This window comes from Chlamydotis macqueenii, chromosome 4 (assembly GCF_036417535.1).
Source record: "Chlamydotis macqueenii isolate bChlMac1 chromosome 4, bChlMac1.mat, whole genome shotgun sequence".
In the NCBI taxonomy this organism is placed as follows: Eukaryota; Metazoa; Chordata; class Aves; order Otidiformes; family Otididae; genus Chlamydotis; species Chlamydotis macqueenii.
This window is the reverse complement of record NC_141559.1, coordinates 58,673,468-58,684,938: the sequence shown is the minus strand read 5'-3', so window position 1 is coordinate 58,684,938 and position 11,471 is coordinate 58,673,468. Positions and strand designations below refer to the sequence as shown.

Below are 11,471 nucleotides of genomic sequence, written 5' to 3'. Positions count from 1 at the left end.
CACTGACTCCTTATATTGCACATAAAAATGTGTCTGGGGCTTATCCAGGAATGCAAAGCTATAATTTGAGCTAGCCGATGACAGATCATTCCAGCTGAGTTGTGCTGCATCCTTGTATGTTTGATGTATGACAGAACTGACTGCTGTACAGATTTACAGGAGATTAAATACATGGGTTTTAAAATAACATATACATAAACACAGAGTGAAAAGGAGCACTTCACAACATTACCTAAACATACACACAGTTGCTAGTGTTCCCTCCTCTTTGATGTGCTGTCAAACCTGCACACTTTCAACCATCACTCCAGTTCATTTAAAACCAAGCAGACCAAGTATACTCTTTGTTCACAGAATCACTCACATAGAACAACTTCTAAAACTTGCTCAAAACAGAATTTAAAGTAAATTTTATGAATTTTCATGTCTGCCATTTCCTCAAGCAGCAATCAGTCAGTCTAGACCAACTGTGAACTCTTCAGAAGATGGATCATCCCACACACTGCGTAAAAGCCATCAGCTTAGGTAACAAAAATCTTATAGACAATTTCAGCTTTAGCCACAAAAGACTTCTAAAACACAACCATCACATAATTTAAAGAAACTTCATAAATATCCTTCTGGTATAAATACATCAATAAAGGCTGCTTTCTGCATCTTGCCTAAAAACAACCAAGTCCAAGGCAAAGCAAAGTCACACCTGATTCTACATGTTACCAAAGCACATGTTTTAATCTAAAAACATGAAATGGCCTGTGTTTATGGACTGAGTGCTTTATAATTTTTTCTGAATTGGTTAAAAGTTTGACAATCTGGAAGTCACATTAAAATAATAAATGAATAGGGCAGGATAATTTTAACCCACTGCCTGACCTTTAGAATTTATGGAATCGCACAGTATCCACGGATTTCACTAGATTATATTTTACTTTATGCTTCAGCAAATTAAAACAAGCTTCTTTTTTTTTAATCAAGAAACACAACTCCCACAATCTGGAAGAAGACTGAAATTTATTCGTGTCCTGTGTTACAAATGAGTTGCTTCATGTAATGTTTGCCACTATTTTTACCACTGAACAAATTTCTTAAAAAATAATCTTCCTAGATAAAGCTTAAGTATCTGCCTGACAGGTTATCCCTAGCCAGTATCCTGCCGTTAGCATTTCAGTTATCAAAAATATTTTAAGAATAAACATATAGAAACACTGAAACAAAATGTATTATGTTTCACTAATACACTTGATGAAGCTCCCCCATTAATTTATGATGAACACTGACACATTGCTCAACGACTGAGCCAAAGCCTCCCAAAGTCTTTGTGACCCAAGCAGTGTTTCAAAGCTGGGTGCTAAGTTGGGTTACTGTATGATCATAAGCAGAAAAATGTCGAAGTGAACCTTTCACTAGACACCATCTCCCCTCCTGACCCTCTTTTCAAATGATCCGTTGATCAAATCATCATGATCAAATGATCAATGAAGATGCAAAAAGCACCACAAGGCAGACGCAGAGAGGAACAGGCTGTCCTCTCAAAGGACAGGCGTGTGCCCACTGGCCATCACCCTCCACTCCCAGTCAGGCTCCGGGATATGCGCAGCCGGCATCCCTTCATTCTTGGAAAAAGATGTAAAGGTGGGAAAAAGGGAAGCAACAAAAGAGGAAAAAAGAGAATAAGAAATACAGATGGGAAAAGGTAGGTCTTGCGCCTCAAGGGCAGAAGTTGCTACTAGATGAGGACTAAGTAAAGTGCAGGAAAACGTCTGAATGCAAGGCAATGCTTAAGTGCACTGAAGAAAAGCTAGATTGCATAGCAGAACAGCATAAGGAAGAAGAACAATAGCCTGTCCCTCCTCCTTTATACAGGACACAGTGATGCTCAAAACACGTCACTTCTCCCCAGAGGAAGCACATCCCAACTTTCTAATTAAAAACTTCAAGGAAATGCAACTTCTTCCTGTGCCTGTAATTTCAAGACAGAAATTCCAGTCGCTGACTTCCCGTATCTTTTATTTTGTCTCTCTCACCGGCCCTGCTTCCCTTGCCGCAGGAGTACCTAATGTACACTGGTGCTGTGCCCCACACCAGCTACCCAACACCCTGTGCCAGGGGTCGTGCCCCAGGCACCCCATCACAGGCATGCCCCATCCCCCTGCTCGGGCAGCTCCTTGCGCTGCCTGTTCACCAGCAAGGACAATGCTACTGGCACAGGGCACCCTGTTTTCAACTCCTCTGCTTTCTACTGAAAAGCAAACATAAACGGACAAGCAGACTAATCCCACAATCACTAAGTCGGTATGTGTATCTCAGCTAAAGCAGGTGAACAGTGGTAAGCTATAAGTGAGTAAAAATAGCATATTATAATAAAAACTATTGGACTCTGGTGAAAAACCAAGAATAATTAGGATGTTATCATTACTGGGAATAGTAACATATTAAAATGTTGGTGCTTAAAGACAGCACTTAAGCAGGCAGAAGATCTGTCATAGCGATTTATTAATGACTTTAGCTTGCTTTTTAAAACAAATCACAGTCTCAGTTGCATACTTCTAACATTTAGAAACATACCTACAGGTACAGATTAATGGACTTTCAACATTATAATGTGTTTAACACAAAGTAGTCCCGGTTTTCTAAGCATCGTATAGTATAAATAATGCTACTGCTTGAATGGCTTTTACTGATGTTTTTTGATCTTGTCATAAAACTTAGAAAGCTAGAAGAAGGAGAGAGAAAATGCCATCGCAAACAATGCATGACTGATCTGTCTTTGCCTCGAAAAAGACTTTTTTGCATTGTATTGTCTATAGGAATAGTTCTTAAAAAGCTGAAGAGAGAATTTATTCAAAAGGGCACTGTTAAAAAGAAAATAAAGTGCTTGCTTTTTTCATGTTTAAGTGCAAAATGAAAGCAAAATACGGGCCTGGGAAGAAGAAGGAGGAAAAGAAGAGAGTTTCATATATTTGCATAGCAGAATCTTTTAAAGGACATCTGACCTGGAAGTACTTCTGACATGGCTCACGAGGCGTCAGCAATGCATCAGGAAATAGATTATAATTTGAAATCTGAAAAGAGGGATCATTTAAAAATTAAAACCAAAGGAGAACACAAAATAAAAATACCACATTTCAGAAGTTCCTGAGAGACATTAAGCATTCTAAACAAACCCCAAAACATAACAGTGAGGATCTCTTGAGCTTTCAATGATATTTGACAATCATTAAAGTATGGGGAGAGGCTAGTCTACAGCAACCAGAACAATTAAAAATAACTATGACATTTTTCTTAATGTATACTTTACTAGAAGCACAAGTTCAACAATATTCTCCAGTTTTAACCAACTTACTGCAGCAAAAATCTCATGACATCAGAAAATCTGAGTTTTTCCCCAATTACCCAACTACAGCTTACTCAGGAAACTACAGCGGCACTGGTAAAAATAAACACAGTAGTAAGGCATGCTCAGATTTGCAGAATGAGATCCAGCATATGAAACTAAGAAGCATAGTCTGCAGGGTTGATCCCTTAGGAGGGAATCATAAAAAGCAAACTAGGCAGCAAGCTTCTGTACAGGACCCTTTCCTGGCCATCTCCTCATAAGTAAACCATTTTGCCTTAAAGGCTCTGGTTTGGATGTGAATGACACACACACTGGGAGCCAAGGTATTTCTATGCACTTAGGACTACTTCTGCGATTGTATGTAGGAAACGTAGGAAAGAAATAATATAAACTTTTCATAAAGCAGATTTATTTTCTGCAAGGATATCTGTAGAGTACAAAATGTTTAATGACAAACTCATGCCATGGGGCTACAGCCTCAGTTCCTTCAGCCCCAGTTAAAGCCCAAATAAGTGGAGAGAATGCCTCTGTTACACAATGATTGCAACTCAACAGTAGCTAACTCCTTCCGCTTCAAAGGGTGAATTTCAATATTAAAACATTAATTCTTAATTAAGAAGCCTAACACAGTCTTCTCACATCTGCATTCATTATTCAACTAGGACCAGCTAAATGGTAATAGCGAAACACATGTCAGCCAAAAGCATCCTAATAGAATCTAGATTTATATAAATGTAGCTGAAATCAGAATTGAGACCAGAAGCTTTCTTAGTGTTGAGTGTCATCATGCTCTTTCTTGCCTACCTATCTACACAAATTCCAGGGGACACTAAATGCTTTCGGAAGGGAAAAAGAAGGAAAACACTTGAATGAAGTTCTGTGGTAGATCAGAGAAACCAGTGACATTCCTATAGACAGTGGTTTTCTTCTCGCTACTGCCTCCAGCAATAACATCTCTGCTGGACTGAGCTTGGAAACTGGAGAGAGAAAGCTCAGCAGAGCCAGGAAAGCAAATTCCGATGGCAGTTTTGGGAATGCAAGAGCAGGAAAGGAGCAGGGCTGCAAGCAGCTTGCACATGCGCTCTCAAACCCATCTGCAGACTCCTCCACGCAAATCTCAGAGTTGCAGAGGACGGGAAGGACCCCTCCAGATCGTCTAGTCCAACCCCCCGTCCAAGCAGTGAATCACTGCTGCCCTCTCCACTCCCCCTTGGCTATGTCCTCACATCAGAAGGAAACCACTACTTCGACCTGCTTGCTAAATGCAGCTTCTCCCATTTCCAGGTATTTCTGCTTCACCTACTCGTTCTGAAATGACCATCCAGTAACCAGCTTTCTGTCCTAGCTCCTCCTTCCCCGCGAGGCAGCCTGCCAGCTCCCGCTGCCACAATAATGACATTTTTCCTTTTGGAGCTAAACATGCTGCCAACCAACTGCAACAGCTTAGCAGCAGTGCTGTCTCTGGTCTTATTAATGGAAATTAATAATGCTGATCTGTCTTTAAATAATGTTATTAAGGAAAAAACAACTTCAGATCCTGCAATGAGTTCTGTCACTCAAGTGGCATATGCCTTCCCATTTGCCATTTTTTACCTCCCTCTTCTTACACAGTCAGTCAAATTTCTCACCCAGCAAAAATCTAGAGACAAGACAGCTCTCAGAATGAGATTCTAACAGCTACAAAGGAAAAACAATAAAAATAAAAGTGAAAAAAAGAGACTAAATCTATTGCTCCTTTATTTATAATTTTATTAAGACAGATACATCTAAATAATCAGTGTATATTTGACCATCTGACTGAAACTTTATCTTGCAGACAACCTGGGTCATCTTATGCTACCAGAGTATTCTTAAATCAAGTGATCACTTGTAGAAATAAAGAGCAATTCTTTCATTTACATAAGACATAACCATGACATGCAATCATAACTAAGACAGCATACTAAGTCTTTTCCAAATTCAATTTTCTCTCTTTAATTAGATTTTCTCCTCTGTGCGGAATAGAACAGTCTGCCAGGCAAAAACAGTGTTGTCACGGCAAGAAGATGGAGTGTATTTTATCTATTGGCTACTTGCAAGCACAGATAGTAAGACCTTCTGTCATGGGATCTATCCACAGCAACATTCGTTAAGTAAACTTCAGTCATTCTTATCTAATCTGTTTGTGTAAATTAAACACCTGAGTCTTAACTTTGTGAGGTTTTTTAACCTATGTATAAATTACTTATCTCTACAATGAAGATCACACCTCAGACTTATTTGTTAATTATAAAAAACTCTACTTTAAATGCACATGCTAATATAGGGCACAAACATTAACTTAATTTTCTTTTACAGAGACACAAACTCAGAAATTTTAACTTAAATTAACTGTGATGACCAATAAAGCAAGGAGAACTTGCTCTTCCATGTCCTGCAACTTCAATCTCAAGTGTCATCCAGAAATAACTCTTACCAAGTCTGAAGGAAAACAATGTATAATCAAATCTGATCAGAATCACCAAAATCACAGCATGATGCTGTATAAAAAAAAAAGCTAGGATAAGCTGTCTCAGGGAAAAAAAAAAATGCTTTGTAGGACAGGCAGCCTATCCCTATGCTTAATAAAGCAATAGAAAGGAATCAATTGCCATGGACTTGGCACATAAAATGACTTAGATAGATTCAGACTGAGTTCAGAGCAGGGATTTTTCAGCCCCACATAAATTTAACTTAGATCATGTGACAGCTCCTGAATCAGGAAGTAGAACGATTCAAAAGATGATCAATTGCTGAACAGGGTTAAAGAAACCTGCAGGGTCCAGCACCAGCTTTCCAGCTGTTCGTAATGGCACCAGCCCAATACCAAGCTCTTTGATCAGCAGACACAGGCAGCAAAAGTAGGAAAGAGATGAAGCACAGGCCACAGCATTATTAACAGAAGGTGCAAAAATGTTAAGTAAGCCCCTGTCAGAAGCAATGGATGAGTTAAGTTCCAACACAGCATCTGTGCTGGACAAAGAAAAAAAAAAAAAACATAGATAATTACCATTAGCCACCTCCCACACACTTTGTCCATGGCCCTGCTATGTGCAGCTTGCAACACTCAACTGTTCCCGCAAAGCCTAGAAACAACACTGCATACTTCTGAGCACAATCTCCTTCCCCGAGAATAACTAACGGCATGCACAGAAATACAGACATTTCAGCTTCTCTTTTTAAACTCACAGATTTTAACAGTTAAACTTCTGACGGCCTGGCATCATGATTTCACCTGCTACAACTTCATCTGTCCTCTGAATTACGTATAATAAACTTATGGTTAGTTACACATTAAGCTCTTATCAAGGTTATCCAGAAATGGTTTTACCCTCAAATTACCCAGACCGGTAGTAACAGTTTTGAGCCACCTATTATCACTAACTCATAGCTGAGATCTTAAAATGCATTTGAAAGACCATGGTACACCAAAACTGTTTTCTTGTTACTTACTATAACACTGTACTTAGTGTCAAATTGGGCTCTAGAGACAAAAATCTGAAAGTTAAATAAACAAGGAATAATCTTTCAGTAGACTCTCTACAACTCTATATGAAAAGAAATAAAGAATGAAAATATGTGTGTATCAAAAGTCTCAATATAAAGAATGAAAACCTCTAATTTCATTAATCTGTAAGTGTTTGCAAATAATTCCAACAGTAAGTCAAGATCTGTGAGCAAAAATTAAAAAGTCCAAGTCTTAGTCACAGAACAGAGTATCAGGTTGATTGCCATGTCTTGCAAAATGAGACTATCAGGGCTCTCAAGAAGAGGAAATTAAGATTTTGACATTGACAAGATTGCTTCTGTTCCACATACATTAAAAACATTCTGTATCTCACCTAGGTAAGGCTATTACATGTGCACTTTTAACAACATCTGCTAAAACTGTCCTGAAGTTTGACTCACATGTCCTACCCACATACCCCTTGCTCCCAGGAACAGTACAGGATGTGTTTCAGAGCAAAGGATGCATCAAACCATAAAAGGTCTCCAGATTTCTAGTCTATTTTTCCACTAAAAGCTGAACTAAAATAATGTTCATTACACAGAGCTACATCTCAGCAAGGCTGAAAGTTGCCAGCAAAGCTACATATTGTCTTTAACCAAACTTTAATGGGACAAATCAGAAATACTTCAAAACATACAAACAGTTTATAAACCAACTGTTGCAGTACTGCTTAAGCTGACAGAATGCAGAGAGATGACTAAAATGGCCATACCCTACAGTAAATCTCCCAACTAAGGTACCAGAACACAGGAATAACCTTAATCTTGGCCTGCTGCAGCAAGCAGGGCTCCTTGAGAACACTGCTGTACTACGCTAAGAAACTTCTACTCCTAGTGCTCATACATAAAACAAAACCACATGCTCATAAATAAAATCAAACTATCGTATTTGCTTTATGGTCCCCATAAACTAAACAGATCAATCCATAATAAAGTGGAAGGAGAGCATAACAAAAAAGTGACTGCACTTACTGGCATTTATATTACACTGAAGTGTGGCTAACAGCGGGCTCCATTTCAACAAGCAACAAACTTGGCTGGTAGAAGACAGTGAATAAACGGAAAAGAGCAAGCTAGCAGTATTACTGGTCTGAATTTCAACAAGGAGTCTTAAGTCCTTGGTGTGCTCACCAAAATCATCTGCTCCTTTTTCTTACCCGCAAACACATAGATCTTCACAATTGAACACCAAAGGAGCTGGGGTTCCTATGAAACGGGACAAACACGTGATGCAAATCCAGTACCGTGGTGTTTCTCCATGAACACACACAACCCCAAGTGGAGCTACCAGGAAACCTTCAGCTTCAAAGCGCTCTACCTCTGGTTTCACCATGAAGAAGAAATGGACCTGTCAAGGTCCTGGGATAGGGGTACTATTTAACCATGCCAAGAAATACACCAGAAGTGACAATACGCATTCAGAGTACACAGTTCTTAAAGAAAGTTTTTATCTGCAGCCTCTGAGTCAGCTCCTTTCTGTGGAAACCAGCATGTGTTTTGGGGCTTCACTAGTATCACCCAAGAAGCCCTCAATGAAAGTGCTGTCCAAGTCTCCACATAGCTTCCTAGGAAAGGCAGAAGCCTAAACAAGAGCGGCTTTAACAGGGAGAAAAACTTATGTGTCTTTGGGTGCTTGTGTAATTTTCACTCCATGAATCTTTTGTATTCCCACCTTTTCCTCAGCTAAGCAATGTTTAGGTGGAGCTTTTGAGCAACTTTACAGAAAACTGTCCCCCCTGAGCATGATCTGAGCCGTGCTAAAGCTCGAGTCTCATTTACACCAAAATATCTTTCTCTGGAAAGAAAAGATGAGGAGATAAAAGGCAGGATTTTGCAGATGTATAATTTTACTGTGATGCTTTTACCAGGAGTTACACAGTGGATATACTCCTCCCTGGGAGTCAGGGTGCATCTTTGGGCGAGTTTTCTTTTACTCTGGAAGCGGCTCCAAGCCAAGCCCACAGACCCACTCCACAGTATGTTTTCACACCAACTCATCTTGGGTTAACGACAGCAATATAATTACTGGCACTGGCTGCAAGACTGGATATTTGGGGATTTTTTTCAGGGTTTTGCTGTTATTTATAATGTCACCATTCTCCCATTCATTTCCTTACTTCACTGCAATGAAGCTAAGACTTCCCAGCAGCTTTACTAAGCAACAGCCCCCTTGCAAGACCAGCAGTGCGGGATTGCCTCAGCACAAAGGTGGTCACAGCTGGGCACTCCTTAAGAAGCTGAAGAGACACAAGCAGAGCAGGAATTTGAATGTTCCTGGAGTGAAATCAAATCCCAAGTTTATAAAACCAACCCTGCTCTCTCTGCCCTCGAGTACATTGCATTATTTATAAGAGCAGCTCTAGTACCTAGTACAGGAGACGATCAGGAAGAACAGAGACTCAAACCTCTCCCCTGCGCAGCCCAGGGGAATGCCTTCCTGCGAGGGATATTTCCTGTCATCTTCATCCTTGATTTATGAACATTTCTCCAAAATAGTATTTTCCCAAAAAAGGTTTTCTTGCAAAAAAACCCACCCTCCATCAGAAGTTTCTGAAATTAAACTCCAGTCAGCACTAATAATTATATTGGCAGAATTATATAAATAATTCATTCCACATGGGCCCTAGTCTGAGTCATTTTTAAATAAGAGATGTCTAATAGTTCAAAAAAGAAATAAAAGTCACCCTCTGCCTGCCACAAATCAAGAGAGTGACTTAAGGATGGGAGATGTGGCACCATCTCCTGTGGGCAGCGATGCCTGGTCATGGAGCTCCAGCTGCAAGTGGGTCCCTTCCTCCTGGTGAATGGTGACGTGCCACCACAGCACTGCACCTCTGCCCTGGCACACTCCAAAGGTCAAGTGTCAAAAACTACCACCCACAAATTCCTACATTTCCTCACTTACAATGTCTTCTGAAAAAAAAGGGCTTTTAGTTTTTAAAAAGCACTCTCACAAAACTGTGTATTTTATTACTATTGTTATTATTGTCTAAACCCTTCCTGAGCATTTATTGCCAGTAGAATGGCACTGGAACCAGTTCCATTTTCTCTTCCTCTAAAGCACTTTGGTCAGATTTCAATATTATGCAAAACACTACAACTAAAATTAAAAAAAAAATATTATGCTGGGGACAGGATATGCATGGACAATCTGTTAAAGTTTTTTCTAGATATACAAAATCCTTTTACTCTGTGCACAGAAAAAAAAATTTCAGTATGAAAGAAAATCTGAGGCTGTCTAAACACCACGAACAGTACCATGTTTTCAGGAAAGCTGCTGCAGCTGATGCAGAAAAGTGGGTTTTATGAGCAAATATTAGAAAAATATAAACACAAATGAAGCCCAGCAGAAATTAATGAAAGAAGTCTTTTTGCAAAACCTAGCTTCTCAGTAGCTGGACCGTACATCTTTAGCCTGTATTTTTCATAAGAAAAGCACAGAAAGTAAAAAATAAAAACCAACAAAACAGCACACGAGGGAGTGTTAAATCCAGACAAGCAGTTCTAGACAGAGCCAGGGATACACCCAAGACTGCTTTGCTTATTGTCAGTAATCAAGAGAGATCGTTGCTTTTTAATTACACTTTTTTAAAAGCCTAAAACTAGCATGCATTTGTCAAAGTCACAGCTTTCAATTTTACACACCTTGCTGTTTCTTGTATCTTCAGCACATGTATTTCAAATAATTTCCTACCACTGGATTGCCTATTTGAAAATTGTTATGAGTTTCCTTGAATATAAAACCTTTCGTTACTCTCCTAAGACCATGCCCTATTGTACTCGTTACATTTATGAAATCATTCAACAAAACAGTCCATGTCATAAACGGATGAAATACTATCTAACCACCAAAGAAGTAATACAACTGCCATACTCCACACAGACCTGATTTTTCCCTTCACAGACTTTATTTAGGTATATACCTATGTACAGACAGAAGATAAAAGTCAGGTACTAAGGCTTACAGGCTGCACCAAGTCCTTAATGGTACAATATTAAGACTGCAACAACTGTGAATGTGAAATACAACAGCTGAGATGGTGCAATTACTCATTATTTATGCAAAGAAAACAAAAGCAAAATCATGTATTTTACCAGTGCTTTCATTGTGATCTAATCTGCTATCAGAGATTTCATTATGATTTGTGTTTCCCAAAGACTGGGTAATTTCAATGCCATTATTGTTGGATGTCCAAAGCACTTATTATGTCAGGCACCGGGAAGTTGCACAAATCATAGAGTAACAAAATCAAAAACTAAAGCAAGTTTCCTGGCTTAGAAACCCTGTCAGGTTAAGGAAAGGGAAAACTTGGCTTAACAAAAGCATAAAGCGATCATGAAGTAGATATTTTGATATCTCTGTCGTCAAACAGAGGAAGTTCCGGTGCCAATTGATTCTGACACAAGTTTCAGCCCTGGCAGACGATGGGAACCTCAGTGTTTCCCCAAGCAAACAATTCCACTTCTTCATTGTCTGCAACTGCTCAACTAAACAACAGAAAAAACATCGTAGGCTCTTCTGGTAGGAACTGAATGCCCATTACTTGTTCTCTCTAAGTAGGAAGGAACAGGAAAGACTTGATTACCTACCTCTACACTAGATCAT

The 11,471-nt window shown here is 39.3% G+C and overlaps 1 protein-coding gene across 16 annotated transcripts in view; it reads right to left on the bottom strand.

Annotated features, from left to right (window-relative positions):
- The window catches only part of APBB2 (amyloid beta precursor protein binding family B member 2), a 193,921-nt gene that overhangs the window by 106,863 nt on the left and 75,587 nt on the right, over positions 1 to 11,471 (bottom strand). For 6 of the 16 annotated variants that reach the window (XM_086746723.1, XM_086746729.1, XM_086746726.1 and 3 more), the window contains one exon: positions 2,994 to 3,062. The exons of the other annotated variants lie outside the window; for them this stretch is intronic. In XM_086746723.1, coding sequence (XP_086602849.1) covers positions 2,994 to 3,012 — 19 coding nt within the window. In that variant the 5' untranslated portion in view covers positions 3,013 to 3,062. The remainder of the gene's footprint in view (positions 1 to 2,993; positions 3,063 to 11,471) is intronic. 16 annotated transcript variants of the gene reach the window in all.